Source organism: Sphaeramia orbicularis, unplaced genomic scaffold, assembly GCF_902148855.1.
Source record: "Sphaeramia orbicularis unplaced genomic scaffold, fSphaOr1.1, whole genome shotgun sequence".
NCBI classification, from domain to species: Eukaryota; Metazoa; Chordata; class Actinopteri; order Kurtiformes; family Apogonidae; genus Sphaeramia; species Sphaeramia orbicularis.
The window spans coordinates 257,225-274,438 of record NW_021941586.1 but is presented as its reverse complement, the minus strand read 5'-3'; the positions used below and the strand labels follow the sequence as shown (position 1 = coordinate 274,438).

Sequence of the window (17,214 nt, the reverse complement as noted above, 5' to 3'; positions counted from 1 at the left end):
CAGTAGTCCTAGTTGCAATAAATTTTTAATGATACCCATCCCTAGTATTTATGTGTTGTTGATTGAACTTCCATTTTAAGAGACTGAATGTGTTGGTGTTCAGTAGAAGGAGCTGTGAAAAACACAGAGTACAGGAAACACTTGTGGGTTGTGGCTCTTGTTATGAGGTCACACACTGAGGGAGGTGCACGACTGTCAGAAAGTGACATTTTACTGTCACATTTGGTTTGATGTGTTTTAAATTGTATATTTCACCATAGAAATGACTAAACTTGGCTGATGGTGGACATTCCAGTGTTTCAGTACGATGACAACAGTATGCACACATATCAAATTAACCATGTGTTGGAACAGTCTGAGGTCTATCTGTTGGTCTAAATGTGGTTCTTGTTAATACTGAACCCTCACAGATGTGCTTTTGTTCACCTGGGTCTGTGTGAACCCGTATGAGCTCAGTCCAGGTCCATAAAAGGGTCATGAAGGCTCACAGTCCGCAGAGTCTATCAGCACATTTCACTTAGATGAAGAAACGCTTTCACATCAACAACACACCTGCTCAGGAGCTAAATGTTAGCTAAACACACTGCTAGTCAATGAGGCTTTGTTTCTGTAGCTGTTTCACACCAGTGATTGAATGATATTAATGAGGGACTTCATTAAGCTGTGTACACCAGTGACCAGAGGAAGTCTGCCTCACACTAAACACACTGAGTTCCTCCACTGAGTAACAGTCAATAATGGACTTTTTGACTGTCTGCACCGTCAATGAACAGGGGAAGGAGTAAAAACTGCAACAGTGAAGACACATGGTCATTGACCTACTGTTTTTAAGTGTCAGCTGACACTGACATGCACAGAATTTGTGCATTTATTGTTAATTAGTTTGATAAAGTGCCATCATTTGACACTAACAGAGTAGAAAGGAGATTAGAGCCTCTTTTATGGAGGACAAAAGGACAGAGATCATTATTTAAATATGGTAAATGTAGTGTTAAATAGTGTTAGAGAATATCAGTTCTGCAATATATCGCGATATTTCATGTCATGATACTGTATCGATATTAACCTTTCATGCATAGTGGTCACTACAGTGGGCAGTTATTCTCCAGCTGTTTCCTTGTATATTCATGGGTTTGTTGTTTTAGTTCCTTATCAGCCGACACAGTGGACGTTTCTGCATCATCTCATACACTGCAGTTCATACCATTACTGTAACTTTCTTGTTCTTGATAAACCTGATCTGCAGTAACACATTTGAATGAAAATTAATTGCTAATTGTTATTAAACTGGGCGTGGTGGTGCAGTGGTTAGCACTGGTGCCTCACAGACAGAAGGTCCTGGGTTCGATTCCAACACCAGTCGACGGGGGGTGGGACCTTTCTGTGTGGAGTTTGCATGTTCTCCCCGTGTCTGCGTGGGTTCTCTCCGGGTACTCCGGCTTCCTCCCACCATCCAAACACATGCACTAATAGGTTAGTTGGTTAATCTAAATTGTCCATAGGTGTGAATGTGAGAGTGATTGTTTGTCTGTATATGTTCAGCCCTGTGATGAACTGGAGACTTGTCCAGGGTGAACCCCGCCTTCGCCCCTGTGTAGCTGGGATAGGCTCCAAGTGACCCTAGTGAGGATAAAGCAGGTCCAGAAAATGAATGAATGTTATTAAACTGTAATTAGCATTTTTTTTTAAGTTGTTGTTTTTTGTTGCACATTATCTGAGTAAGTAATAACGAGTATTATAATACGTTGAAATGTGAGAAAACATCAGATTAGCAGCATTGAATTTTTTAAAAAATAGTTTTCACACAGTATGTCAGTAAATGCATATTTCTTTGCTTCAAAAATATATTTTCATTTGTACATGCAATCTGTAATGCTACTCATTCTCTCAGTAAATGAGAATCAGTTCTCAACTAACTTACCCGGTTAAATAAAGGTTAAATTGAAAAAAAAAAAATAATAATAATAATAAAAACGCATGGTGTCCAGCTGAGTGGACATTTTTGTAACTCCATAAAAAATAGGTTCATAAAAAAATTCAATCACATTGGTGTTTTTCATGCCTAAAGAGGAAATATAACACTCGGGGAAAAAATTTTTTTCGATTAAGGTTCTCATAATTCATGCATGAAAGGGTTAAAAAGGACTGTATCGATATTTTAAGGTATTTATTCAAATGCAGATATGGTGCAGGTTCATTTTTGTTTTTTCTTTTTCTTTATTGTTTATATCTTATTTACTATCATTTAACACTTTTATTAAATAATGGTTATTTGAAGCATTCTAAAAGCACTTTTTTCTGTCTGAGAGGCAGATGTTGGTTCCTTTGTTTGGATTGAACTCAAATCCTGTTCTGATGTTAGTTGTGAACTAATAGAATCTGAACATTTGAACAGGATCTGAAACTGGAATGTCTGGAAAACAGAATTTCAGTTTGAACACAGTTGGAACATTTGGTGATAGAACATTAGATCCTGTTGGGATCAAATACAATTGTGTTTAGTATTTGTGCAGATTTCTGCTGTAATTCAATTCTTCAAGGAAATAATCATTTAAAAAAAGAAACAAACAAAAAATTACCTTTTAAACAGTATCATGATATATTGTGATATATCGTATCGTGATCCTAGTATTCAAGTTTTCTAACATGTCCTACACTGTATTTCCTTCCAATCACTGAACTTAATACTTTGACCAGTTTGTCCTTGTGTTGTCATCGTTGTTATGACGTCTATGAACAAACAGTGTTAGTTCTGCAAACCACCCATGATGCAAAAATCAACCTTAATGGAATAGGAACGTTTGGACATGCAGTGTTGATGTGTATTTAATGAGTCCATCTGTATGATGACCTTGAAAACCATGGAACACCTTGAGATTATCTATGATTTAAACTCGTTCATCTGTAATATTTGGTGTTACCTATTGGATCATTCCCAGGAATTGAACCAGTAAAACCTGCAACATGATGCACTTTCATCAAGTCCGGAGTTTGGAATTCAATTCATTCAGATAAACTGCAGTACCTAGGTCTGATTAGGTATCTGCCTTTATCCAAAGGGATGATGCAGTGTATGGTGATTAGGGATGGGAAGATTATTCGATACGCCGACACGCTCGTGCACGATCCCAGTGCACTGATAGAGAAGCTGCGAGTGAATGAAAAGTTTGGAATGATATGGAGATGCACTGGTTATTGAATGTTTGTATCGCTAAAATTTGATCCGTTCAATAGAATATATTTTTACTTGCGTTTAAAAGTGTTTCTGTTTATTTGGGTAAAGTTTTTCTTTCCTTCAGACCCACGTTAACGTACACTGTAAACTAACAGTCTGAGCTCTGTGGATGGACTGAGCATGTGCAGATGAATACTGTACTGTGTGTATGTGACAGACACAGAAGGAGAACACGTGGTTTATGAACGTGTACTTCTACTAGATCAGCTGGACTGAATACTGCAGTACACACTACAGATACTTCCTTAAACTGTCATGCAGATCCAACAGCACATCCCAGAATACCTTGTGCAGGTGTCTCTTAAAGTGACAGAACCTTTTTCTGTTTTACCTTCATTACAAATACATTTCATTATAAATGGATTCAGTGAGGGAGCAAGAAGTTGAGTTAGAAACATGTAGAGAAATGACTTTGGAAACAAAGTCCTAACTTTTTCAGCTGACTGAATGTGAGGCACGTGTTCTGAAACTGAACTAAAGACACTTTGGAAACAGTCATGGTCTTATTTGATAAATAAATAATCAGCTCATTGAATTGCACTGCATATTTTTTTTTTTTTACCAGAATGAATGTGTTCAATCAGAATGTGCTTAATTGCTCTGTGACGTGATGTGGGTGTGAATCGTATCGCATCGCATCGCATTGTGAGATGCCACGCACATATCTTTAATATATGGGATCAGAGATGTTGTATCGAGATGCGTATCATATCGGCCTTACAACTAAGATTCCCAACCCTAATGGTGATGCATTACATGACAATGACAAGATGTCTGTTGTGTAATAATGTGGATTTGATACGTAAAAAAAAAGTGGAATTGGTGTGCAAACAGATATTAAGGCAGTTGTTATTTCGGTATACCAGTTACATACGCAGCTTTGATGATAGCTAATTAAAGTCATCTTCATGGTGGCCTTTCACCCCTGGCAGGATATAGACCATGCACAAGTGAACGCTGTCTTTCTCTGCAAGGAGAGAATGTGGTTTCTGCGACAGGTGTGTCTTTCACAGGAGGGCTTGTCAGTCCCACACCCACCCCCAGCTGTTGGACCAGGTCTTCATAGTGTTAGTATTAACAGTTGAAATGGTTTGCATTTTTATGAACGTAACATCACGTAACCGTCTCCATTCTTGAATTTTTCTTGAGAAAGAATATTCCCGTGTTGTGTCAGCGCTGCCTGTCCTTCACCACAGAAATGCCTCGGTGAAGTAGGCGGATGTATCGCACAGGGGCTCGATTCTTCACAAGATGGCCCAGCGCTTTTGCAGAAGAATGAATTAGTGACTTTTCTGAGTGTGACTTTGTGTCCAGAGCGATCCCAGGGGCTGCAGATTGAATCTGAAGGCCTCTGACCTTTGACCTCTGAGAGCCTGATGGCAGCCACTGGAGCAGAGACAGAAAGCAGCACTATGGAGGATTGAGTTTCACTGCGCTCTGAGCAACAGCTGTTCCAGAGCATTCCTGATTAGAAAAAATGCCGTAGCATGTGAAGAACAGCAACAACTTGTGTTGAAAGTTGGGTTGGGTTTTGGTTTTGACATTGCATCAGATTAAACCTAATCTATTCAGAGAAATTTGGGAGAGAATGTGGACATATAGTTGTGATGTTGATTCATTTTGTCTTACTTCTGTCTGCAAACGTGTAAGGCTGGGCTGTCAAACTCATTTTAGTTCAGTTCCACATTCAGCTAAATTTGATCTGAAGTAGGCCGAACCAGTAAAATAATGTAAGATATATAACAATATAACATAATAATATATAAATAATGTCAACTCCAAACTTTTCTCTGTTTCAGAGCAAAAAAAGTAAATTTACATTATGAAAAGGTTTACATCTACAAACTATCCTTTCAAACAATGTGAATAACATGAACAAACTGAAAAAAATAAGTGTAATTTTGACAATATTCTGTCTCAGTTTATCATTTCCACATGTACATTATAACTTCCAGATCACAGTGGATCTACAAACACAAAAAACATTTAATATCAGGCAGAATATTGTTAAAATTGTACTTACTTCTCTTTTAGACATTTCAGGTTGTTCATACATGTTCAGGTTATTCACAATTTTTGCGAAATTATACTTTGTTTTAGTGTAAATATATGAAAATATTTACATTTACAAAGAGAAACATTTGCAGTTGTCATTATTTCTATGTTCTTATGATAGTATTTTATTGAATCCTGCCCACTGGAGATTGAATTGGTCTGAATGTGGAACCTGAACTAAAAGGACTGTTCATATCTTAATGAAATTTTTGCATTTCACAAATTCATCCCAAGGGCCGGACTGGACCCTTTGGTGGGCCGGGTTTGGCCCCTGGGCCGCATGTTTGACACCTGTGGTGTAAGGACAGATTCCGTCTTCTTTAGGGTTATTTACTGGCTGTTAATAATAAGACATGGTATTTTATTTACAGCCCCAAGTTCCACCCAGTATATCTGAAGCCCAGTGCCAAAGCCCAGTCTGTGTATACACTGAGCAGCTTCAGCTACTGTTAACAACAGCAGAATATTGTGACACCAGCGTTCAACAGCACAGACACAAAGCATGAACCGAACCGTAGTCTGGCTCCTCCAGCCTGACCATACAAAGTCATGATTTAATCCAGTTTATTTCTGTTCGTCTAAATATTAGCCTCTCACATTTGTCTTCTTGACTCCTCTGAGGCCGATGTCTGTACGACCGTCTAAAGAAAGGACGACTAGAGCAGTAGAAATGGACCGAGTGGAGGGAAAAGGATGACCTGGGGTGGATGTGACGTCACCTTATGACCTCAGCATGTGGGATTCATGCTTGTGTTTCCGCTCATCCACCCGCTGTTTGACCTGAATAACCTCTGCCTTTTACGAGTCCTTCGCTGCTTATTTTATATAATCTAACGTTCACCCAAAATGAGCGTGTACACCAAGGTTCTAATAGTTCTGGATTTTTCATTCTAGTTTAGTTTTATTTAGTTTGGACTTTTTTTCCTCTAATTCAGTTCGTTTTAATTCGTTTTTAGAGCAGATTTGATAGTTTTTATTAGTTTTGATTATTATCTAAATGCTTAGTTGTAGTTTAGTTGTAGTTTAGTTGTAGTTCAGTGGTCTCTTTTCTCTTCTTCTCTGTTGTCGTATTCAAATAAATCCCAGACAGGACTTTGCTGCTTTCTCCCAACTTTAGTCTCCATGTTTCCAGGTAGAGTGGGGACCAGAAGACAACCACAAGAAAACCACAAGTGAACACAAGTGACGGACCGGCAAGTGTCGTACGGTGCCGCTAGCTAAAATTGCTAGAGCGAAATAAATCGATTTCGTATCAATGCGACATTGACAAAGACAAAAACGAAGGGAATTTTATTCATAATGTTTATCTGTTGTAGTTAGTTTTATAAACACACAATACAGTTTCAGTTAGTTATGTTTTTTTCTTTTAATTATAGTTTTTATTTATTTCAGTTAATGAAAATGTTTTTTCCTCAGAGGAATCAAGAAGACAAATCTAGTTTTGGTCATTTCGTTCATTTTTGTTAACGATAATAACCTTGGTGTACACTGACTGTGAGACAGGAAATGACATCAGTTTGTATGTGTAGATAATATGAGTTATGAGACAGATGAAAATATATCATCTAAAAGTAATGAAAAGATAGCTATAACATCTCCACAGGTAATTACATATTTTGAACATGACATTCGTAATTTAGAATTTGTTGTAAATTTGATCATTTTATTTGGAAAATTTACACAAAAATAAATATACCAAAAACACACCCAAATTTTAAAATATTTCTGATGGAATTTGAAAATATATTAAATCATTAAAATTTATCTTTAACAAAAAAAGCACTAGCACCCTGGCAATTTATAAAGAATCCTTTAAAATAGACTGAACTCCCTGATGTACTTATTTATTTATTTTTGTTAGATAGGTTTTTTTTTTATACTATTATTTGTCTATTCTGCTTTGTGTCTTTAAATCTATGCACTTTTTTTTTTTTTAAATGTGTTTGTTCAAATGCTTTTTCTTTTTGACATCTTGATGTTTGTTCAAAATTTATATGTCTTGTATACGCAAATATTTTCAATAAAACAACAAACAAAAAGTTATCAGACAGATACGATGGTTTCAGCTCTACACCTCACAGTCACAATTATTAATGAGAAACGTTAAGAATTAAAGCCCATGACAGTTTTGTGCATGTTGAACATGGGCTGATTTCTGCTGCGTCCTTAATGACTGAACTGATCGACACTCGTCTGACCTCTTGTCTGCAGTCGTCATCACATACCACAGTCCAGTGTTATCTGAGTCCACAGTTCTGAGCGCTTTTACACCAGTCGGATATGGATCACACCTCATCACATGTAGTATCTGTCAGTTCCCGTCAGGTGTCGATGTTGAATAATTAAATTAGTCAGTACTGTGAAAAAAATCCCAGTTACCTCCAACAGAAACTAATAATGAATGTGACGTCAGCTGTGTCCTCCATTACAGTGAGGCACAGACAGACCCTTCCGTCCAGTCGGTGCTGGACATTGACCTGGTCCAGTTGATCGTATTGGTTGTGATAATTCCACCTCTGATGTAAGCGCTCCTTGGTTATAGACCAGCAAAGTGTTGGTTCTACTCTGGAGACTGGAGCCAGATTAGTCCAAACTAACACTGAACCACATTAGTGGACCAGGTTAGCAGCAGAGCCCCGCTGTAGGGCTTACCTACTGACCGGCAGAAATGAAAATACCACATCTGGAGGGCAAATCTCAGGACAGGTGTGGACAGGTGGAAAAGGGCAATTAACAGACAATTAATAATTGAATCGAGCAAATTCTTATCAACAATTAATCGACAGTCGATTAATTGTTTACATCCCTAGTTGGGTGGTTTTAGACCAGTGGTTCTTAACCTTGTTGGAGGTACTGAACCCCACCAGTTTCATATGCACATTCACACATTTTAACACACACCCATCACCTAATTTCCATCAGGCTACAATAATAATGAATATTTACTGCAAATCAGTGTGACTTCTGCTGTTGTCGAGTGTGTGTCTTGACCTCCGCCGAACCCCTGAGACTGACTCACCGAACCCCAAGGGTTCGATCGAACCCAGGTTAAGAACCACTGTTTTAGACGATGTGGGCCAAACTCCAGTATTATGGTCCAGTTTTAATCAAATACTGCAAGTACTGAGTCCCATAATTAGAGCTAGGGATGCACCCATACCACTGTTTTCCAGACCGAGTACAAGCACAAGTACTCACATGTGATTACTTGCTGATACCAAATACAGATCCTAGTCCTTAATAATCCCATTCCAGTTGTTCGTTCCTTTTGTAAATGTGCTTTATTGTCGTTGTCATTAGTCTGACTGGAACAAAGTGCTGCTACTGACATTTAATGTGTTGGAATGAGCCTTTGGCAATTAATCCACCAGGGGGCGCCGCTCTGAATTAACCATACTGGACAAATACCACGAAGAAGAGGAAAGTTTAATGAGAAGGAGAAGAAGAAAGTCAGTAATAACAAACATGGAGACGACAGAGGGAACACTACTGTGATACTAATGTTGATACTGCTGAGGGTAGTTGTCCTAAATGTGTCAGTAGTTTTTCTCTAACTGACAGTCGCTCTTTGAACAGATCCTCTTCACCCGGAAAACGGACAGAATAATGTACAGAATATAAGCAGAGGACTGACAGAACGCTGGGTCTGTATCCGTCTGTGTCTTTAACTTTCAGTCAGCGTTACTTTTGTCACCGTCGTCGTTTATTTCGTTCAATCTCCACACTGCTGACATTACTCCTCCTCCTCGTACTTGCTCCACTGAACTGTGAACGTCACGCTGCCATAAAGTGGTATCGGTGCGTTTGTATCGGAGCACTTTTCCGAGTACAAGTACACAGGCTCAGTATTGGACCGATACCTGATACTGGTATCGGCATCAGTGCATTCCGAATTAGAGCTGACTTGACCTCACATGTATAGCAGTTATAAAGGCCCCTCCTACACAGGGCAGTTTGTTGTTACTTGATAAACACTAATAAATAAAACATTTATTGAGGCAAAATTAACAATTGTCTTTGAGAAAGTACATTTCTGACCCACTTGGGAAACGGGGAAAAAAATCCTGCCCACATAACATTGACCTGTTGTTAGATGTCGAGCCAGACCTCTTCCAAAAGCCCTTATCCCTCACAATCATCAGTAGAAATACCAGTTTGTTGTTTTTTCTGGGACAGTCCGTCTGTAGAGTTCCTGAATGCCTCCCAGTCTGTCAACTCTGCCATTTGCAGAGCTGAGCCCCAGAGCGGTAAACAAAGAGGGTCTTCAGGAATGTGGTCCCACAGCCTTAATGCTGTGGACGTGCTCTTTGCAGCCACAGTTCACTAGAACGTCATGAAGCTTTTTGCTGTTTAAAGCTGAAAATGGTCTGTCCTGGTGTGATCCTGGAGTTAAAGTGTGGATGTGTGTGAATCCACAGACTGCAGTTTTCCTCAGACCATAAACACACACTAAACTACTGTTTTTGACGGACTTTACACTCTTCTTCTACGCTGCCTGGTCTGATCTTTCCCACCAGCAGTTTGATATCCATCTATAATGCTCTACCAGGGGAAACTCACATTTCAGTTTGGTCATTAGTCCTGCTTTTACAGGATGTGGTTGTTTTTGTAGCTGCCTGGACCCTCCGACCCACAGCACAGCAGCAAACATGTTTGACTTGTTACCCGGCAACCGTTGTACAACAAACAGCCAGTTTATGTTTCTATATAGATGTGGTTTACCTCTGAAGTGCAAATCTACACAACATGTTTTAGAGTTTTTGGACTGGTTGATTGTTTTGGATTATTTCTGTATGTAGTGACTGTGGACACCGGCTTTTTTGAAAGTGTGTCTTATAGAGGTGTTAGAAAATATCAGTTCTGCAATATATCGCGATGTTTCATTTCACAATACTGTATCAATATTAGAAAGTACTGTATGGATATTTTTAGGTATTTATTCAAATGCAGGTATTGTGGAAGTTTATTTTATTTTTTTTCTTTATTGTTTCTATCTTATTTATTATTATTTAACACTGTTTTATTAAATAATGGGTATTTGAATCCTCCTAAAAGCACTTTTTTCTGTCTGAGAGGCAGATGTTTGTTCCTTTGTTTGGATTGAACTCAAATCCTGTTCTGATGTTAGTTGTGAACTAATAGAATCTGAACATTTGAACAGGATCTGAAACTGGAATGTCTGGAAAACTGAATTTCAGTTTGAACACAGTTTGAACATTTGGTGATAGAACATTAGATCCTGTTGGGATCAAATACAAATGTGTTTAGTATTTGTGCAGATTTCTGCTGGAATTCAATTCTTCAAGGAAATAAACATTTCAAAAAGAAACAAAACAAACAAAAAAAAAAATTGCCTTCTTAACAGTATCATGATATATTGTGATATATTGTGTCATGATCCTAGTATTGTGGTTTGTATGGTATGGTCAGATTCTTGCTGGTACACAGCCCTAGTGTCTGTCCTCAGATGGAAACCCACTCCCAGTTGGTTTGTAGGCTTCCAGTTGTGCAGGTCTTCATGAAGTGTGTCAGTGGAACCAGTGGGAATGAGAAAACCAGGAAGAGGCGCCTGCCCATGTATGGATGTGTGAAATGGCCGAGGCCTTTTCTCTGTTTTCTGTTCCAGAGTTGTGACTTTTTCCAGCTCAGACCTCTGTCAGTAAACACCGTTTTGGTCTGGAGTCCTCAGCTGTGTTGTATGGAGTTGTGTTTCTGATGTGGTCAGTGTTTTATGGCAGCTCAGTGTGGTACAGAGGCCTCATGCAGAGGCTGTTTAATGAAACAAATAGTTTCCCTCCACTTTGGATTCTTTAGTGTTGGTTTCAGATGTTTGTCGTTGCTCTTGTGTTTGTGTGGAAGCTGCCTCTGCTGTTCTGTTAGAGTCATCACCCATCTGCTGGTCGACTCATTGTGAGGAATGCCACTCAAGACATAACATGCTTTTCCTGTAGCCTGTAGTCTTTTTTTATTTAGTCTGTTCTGTTGGGTCCTTGTGTGTGCTTCAGTTAGAATCTTATCTGTTTGAGTAAACACACAGCTTTATATAGACCTGCTTTAACTGCAGTCACTATGTGGTTAGTGGTAACGCTGATGTGATCTGTGCCACTTTAAAGTGGGCTAAAGGATTCCACCATATTAGGAATAAGCAAAATGAGATGCTCCGCCTCTGTGCTGTCTAATGGTAAATGAGCTCTTCGACCAGGGCTGTCAAACATGCGTCCCGGAGGCCAAATGTGGCCCGCCAAAGGTTCTAATCCGGCCCCTGGCATGTTTTTGCCAAGTGCAAAAATTCCACAGTCTTGAATTGAATTAAGCAAAAAAAAATTTAGCTTGAATTAAGGAAAAAATATTGAATTAAGCCAAAAGAATCTTCAATTAGAAAGGAAAAAGGTGGTTTGCCCTCTCCGGGTCGGTGGGGAGTCTTTGCCCCAAGTGGAGGAGTTTAAGTATCTCGGGGTCTTGTTCACGAGTGAGGGAAGGATGGAGCGTGAGATTGACAGACGGGTCGGTGCAGCGTCTGCAGTGATGCAGTCGCTGTACCGGTCGGTTGTGGTAAAGAAGGAGCTGAGCCGAGAGGCGAAGCTCTCGATTTACCGGTCAATCTACGTTCCTACCCTCACCTATGGTCATGAGCTTTGGGTCATGACCGAAAGGACCAGATCCCGGATACAAGCGGTCGAAATGAGTTTCCTCCGCAGGGTGGCTGGGCGCACCCTTAGGGATAGGGTGAGGAGCTCAGTCACCAGGGAGGAGCTCGGAGTAGAGCCGCTGCTCCTCCGCGTCGAGAGGGGCCAGCTGAGGTGGCTCGGGCATCTGTTTGGGATGCCTCCTGGACGCCTCCCTGGGGAGGTGTTCCAGGCATGTCCCACCGGGAGGAGACCTCGGGGAAGACCCAGGACACGTTGGAGAGACTATGTCTCTCGGCTGGCCTGGGAACGCCTCGGGATCCCCCCGGAAGAGCTGGAGGAGGAGTCTGAGGAGAGGGAAGTCTGGGCATCCCTGCTTAGACTGTTACCCCTGCGACCCGGCCCCGGATAAGCGGAAGAGAATGGATGGATGGATGGATGGATGAATCTTCAATTAAGTAAAAAAAAAATCTTGAATTAAGCAAAAAAAAAAAAAATCTCAAATGTAGCAAAAGATCTTGAATTAAGCCAAAAAAATCTTCAGTTAAGTAAAAAAATCTTTGGTTAAGCAAAAAAAAAATCTTTACTTAAGTAAAAAACATATCTTGAATTAAGCAGAAAAAAAATCTCAAATGTAGCAAAAAATCTCGAATTAAGCCGAAAAAATCTTCAATTAAGTAAAAAAACCTTCAATTAAGCACAAAAAATATCTTCAATTAAGTAAAAAAAAATCTTGAATTAAGCCCCCAAAAAAATCTAGAATTAACAACTTCACATTTTTTCCCTTTGTTTTAGTGCCAAAAATCACATTAAATTATGAAAATCTTTCCATTTCCAAACTCTCCTGTACCAATAAAATGTGACTAACCTGAACAAATGTGTCCAACCTGAAATGTCTGTATTAAATTCAGTCCAGTTTGAACTCTTTTCTTCCTGTTCCTCAGTGTTTAGTGTCTTTGGAGATCTGATCCAGAATGCACATGGACTAATGAGAAGTGGAGGCAGAAGACTGATAAAATTGCACTGATTTTTCTTAAGAAATTTCTTTTTTTTTCAGGTTATTTAAACATTTTTTTAATTTAAATGTCAGTTTTTTCAGTGTTTTTTTTTTTTTTTTTTTTTGGATAGTTTATAAAAGTAAGTATTTTCATAATTTAATGTTTTTGGGTTTTTTTTTACACTAAAACAAAGACAAAAATTTGGAGTTATTGTGCTATTATTTTACTGGTCCAACCCAGTTGAGATCAAATCGGGCTGAATGTGGAACCTGAAAGAAAATGAGTTTGAGAACCCTGTCTTAGACTATACCATGTCAGCGTTTCTGCTGCTCAGCTGCGCCACGGCAAAATCCCTTCCGCCACATCATACATTTCATACAAAAAAAATCATCACTGTTGCATTAGACTTATTATACATATGTGTTGTATATAATAGTCCAGGTAGAGAAAAGATAAATGAGCATAAAGTTTCACTTCACTTCTGCGGGGGCTCGGACTGCACCGGCTCCTACCCCATAGTATTATAGGTAGGATGGAAACTGACGCAGGCATGCACACCCCCTGACTGAACTGTGCGTGTGCACCCCCCACCCCACCCCCCCCCCCACCCCCCCCGTTACGCACTGCCACACCAACAGATCAATTCCACAGGAAACACTGCATGTGGTTAGAAAAGTAGAGCTGTGTGTAACACAACACATGCTAATTGAAAGTATGCACTAGCTGCAGTGTCCTGTTTGAAGGCAGACGTATGTACGAGCACACCGTGGCTGTACGTCCACTCTAGGGCTGCAACGAGTCATCCACTACTGGAACGACTAGGAGACTAGTCAGATTATGAACTGCAAAAAAACAAACCCAATGGCTATTGCAGAAATAAAATACATTTTCTTTCCTTTAACAAGAACATTTGGTGGCAACAATTGGAATGCATAACAAAGTCGGTTAAACAAATATTCAGTATTGCAGCAGCAATATAATACTTTTTCCCTTAAACCAGTGTTTTTCAACCTTAGGGTCAGGACCCCACATGGGAATTTATAGTAATTGATAAAAATAAAAACTTACTGATAAAAAAATATATGGTGAGTTGAGAGAGACAATCACAATCCATGAAAGACACGACAAACTGAAGCTGAAACTGATGCACTGTGGTTCTGTTTATGTGTGGTTCTGTTTACATGTGGTTCTGTTTACGTGTGGTTCTGTTTATGTGTGGTTCTGTTTACGTGTGGTTCTGTTTATGTGTGGTTCTGTTCATGTGTGGTTCTGTGTATGTGTGGTTCTGTTTCTCTGGTTCTGTTTCTCTGTGGTTCTGTTTATGTGTGGTTCTGTTTACGTGTGGTTCTGTTTATGTGTGGTTCTGTGTATGTGTGGTTCTGTTTCTCTGGTTCTGTTTATGTGTGGTTCTGTTTATGTGTGGTTCTGTTTACGTGTGGTTCTGTTTATGTGTGGTTCTGTTTACGTGTGGTTCTGTTTACGTGTGGTTCTGTTTATGTGTGGTTCTGTTTACGTGTGGTTCTGTTTACGTGTGGTTCTGTTTATGTGTGGTTCTGTTCATGTGTGGTTCTGTGTATGTGTGGTTCTGTTTCTCTGGTTCTGTTTCTCTGTGGTTCTGTTTACGTGTGGTTCTGTTTACGTGTGGTTCTGTTTATGTGTGGTTCTGTTTCTCTAGTTCTGTTTATGTGTGGTTCTGTTTCTCTGTGGTTCTGTTCCTCTGGTTCAGTTTCTCTGTGGTTCTGTTTCTCTGGTTCTGTTTATGTGTGGTTCTGTTTCTCTGGTTCTGTTTCTCTGTGGTTCTGTTGATGTGTGGTTCTGTTGATGTGTGGTTCTGTTTCTCTGTGGTTCTGTGTATGTGTGGTTCTGTTTCTCTGGTTCTGTTTCTCTGTGGTTCTGTTTCTCTGGTTCTGTTTATATGTGGTTCTGTTTAACTGTAGTTCTGTATATGTGTGGTTCTGTTTCTCTGTGGTTCTGTGTATGTGTGGTTCTGTTTCTCTGGTTCTGTTTCTCTGTGGTTCTGTTTCTCTGGTTCTGTTTATATGTGGTTCTGTTTAACTGTAGTTCTGTATATGTGTGGTTCTGTTTCTCTGGTTCTGTTTATGTGTGGTTCTGTTTCTCTGTGGTTCTGTCTCTGTGTCAAATGTTCACTGTGGTCAGTTTCAGATGCTGCAGCTCTTTCATAATTCATAGTTTCAGTTCTTGTTTGTTCAGTATTAATTGTCCTCCTGTAAATCACAGCTGGACTGACTGGACAGATCCTGACCAAGGAAAATCAAATTCTCACTTTGTGCAGTAATTTCAACCCGGCTTTTCTGTCTCCGTCCACAATAATATACATTATATAGACTAAATGTCCTCTAAAATTAATGCTTATTTTCAATATAGTATACCAAACTATTACATGATCAAAAACAAATTAATTTTAGCAAAAAAGAAAATTAAAAATCTCTGTTTTGAATGTCTGGGGTCGTCAGAAATTTGTGATGTTAAAATGGGGTCTGGAGCCATAAAAGGTTGGGAACCACTGCCTTAAACTAAAGTGCATTTTGTACATAAAAATTACAGTGCATAACACAGTTTCTTAAACAAATGAAGCACTTGAGAGTTGCAGTCGGCCATAAAATAAACAAATTAATGTCTCACAGCCCCCTCACCCCCTACCCTTCAAGGAGCCATTGCTCTTTGATCAGGCTGCATTTGTAATAAATAAGAATCTGTTCTTAATTGCTTGCCTGGGTAAATAAAGGTTAAATAAAAACAAAAAAATAAAAAACAGCAAATGCAACAAAATACATGGGAGCCAAATCTCATATACTGGTGATTTTATATCCAGATAATGATACATATTATTATCTGGCACCTTGTATGATATGAATATATTGTTGTAAGATTTAAGTGCCAAACCTATGTAGAAGAAACAGAAAAAACTACCAATCTGGAGAGGAAGAACACCGTATTAACCCAACAGTTTTTATGTTTTTTTTTCAGGTATTTTCCAAGTGTTGTTCATTATCGTCCATGTGACAGAAGTAGCTGCTGTTTTAGACCAGAGTTAGAGCGTAATCTGACAAAACAGACAGTTTTCAAAAAAGCATTGTAACGTCCCACTTCTGTACAGCTTCTGATTGAATCTCCGATGGAATCAAATCCCTTAAATAGAGAATATTATGTTTTTAATTCTATAAGTTGTTTTCATATGTGTCCAGCAGATCTATTTCACATCATTTCATGTGGATAATGTTGTGTTACAGTGTTTGCTTTTCTCTGTACAGATGGATCTGCGGTTACTGTTTATAGTAACCTTATCAGTGGTCCTGGGTGGCGTCAGGGCTCAGAAAGGTAAGAACCTGCAGATGTCGTGAATGTCACTGGGTTTGTGTTTCCTGACGGTTAAGCATTAGCTGAGCCAGTACAGGCCAATGCAGCACATTCACAACATCTACTCTGCATGTGTTCATTCATTTAGCATTTGAAATGTCTCATTATTTCTCCATCTTGGTTTTGAAGTAGAACTTGAGCCTCTCTTGTTCTTAGTCTTGTCTTTTTTCATTCATGGTTTTAAGATGTTGGCTAAAAGGTTTTTTTTTTTACAAGGTGAAGTCATGAGTTGGTGTGGTGCCTGGAGCTGTTCTGTGCCTGACTCAGTTTTTTGGACTGGAACAGAGGTTAACTGGAGCTGCTTTCAGTCGGTGATCTAATGGAAACTTGTGTGGTGTTTTTCAGAGGGAAGCATATGCATTAAGGCCAATGCCCAGTCATGTGGAGAGTGTATCCAAGTGGCTGAGTCATGTGGATGGTGTTCTGATGAGGTGAGTGCAATCTGTCACAATAAACACTGACATATTATCCTGTAGAATTTCCTGCTGCAGGTGGGAGACATCTTTGGTCTCTGTGACGCTCTTCCACACTGTACTCTGGCACGTTGAATTCATGTCTCTGTCCTCCCTAATCTGTGTAGCGGAGCTTTGTCCAGTAAATGCACACAGAGTCAAGGCAGAATCGGAGATCGAGGAGAATTGGAGTGTTATTCATGCATAAAATAAACGCTGAGTTGAAATCTGCAGAAACAACTGACTTTGTCGCTCTGGGAGTCCATTTTTATTGGCCCAGAAAATAGGTTGGGTTTTAATTAGAGACCACACCCTTTTTACCATACTTAGAACATTATTCTAGTAACGTTAGAGCCCGCCTTTTTGGCTTTATCCACGATTGGGTCAAATTTTACTGGTCTCTATCTAGATTGGACAGTATTTATACCTATGCAACTATTTCCCAGTGTTAATTTGTCATATATAAATAT

General features: G+C 39.3%; 1 protein-coding gene across 1 annotated transcript in view; it reads left to right on the top strand.

Annotated features, from left to right (window-relative positions):
• The window catches only part of LOC115416288 (integrin beta-1-like), a 54,436-nt gene that overhangs the window by 10,808 nt on the left and 26,414 nt on the right, over positions 1-17,214 (top strand). Inside the window, exons 2-3 of the mRNA XM_030130039.1 lie at positions 16,187-16,253; positions 16,638-16,723. Coding sequence (XP_029985899.1) covers positions 16,187-16,253; positions 16,638-16,723 — 153 coding nt within the window. The remainder of the gene's footprint in view (positions 1-16,186; positions 16,254-16,637; positions 16,724-17,214) is intronic.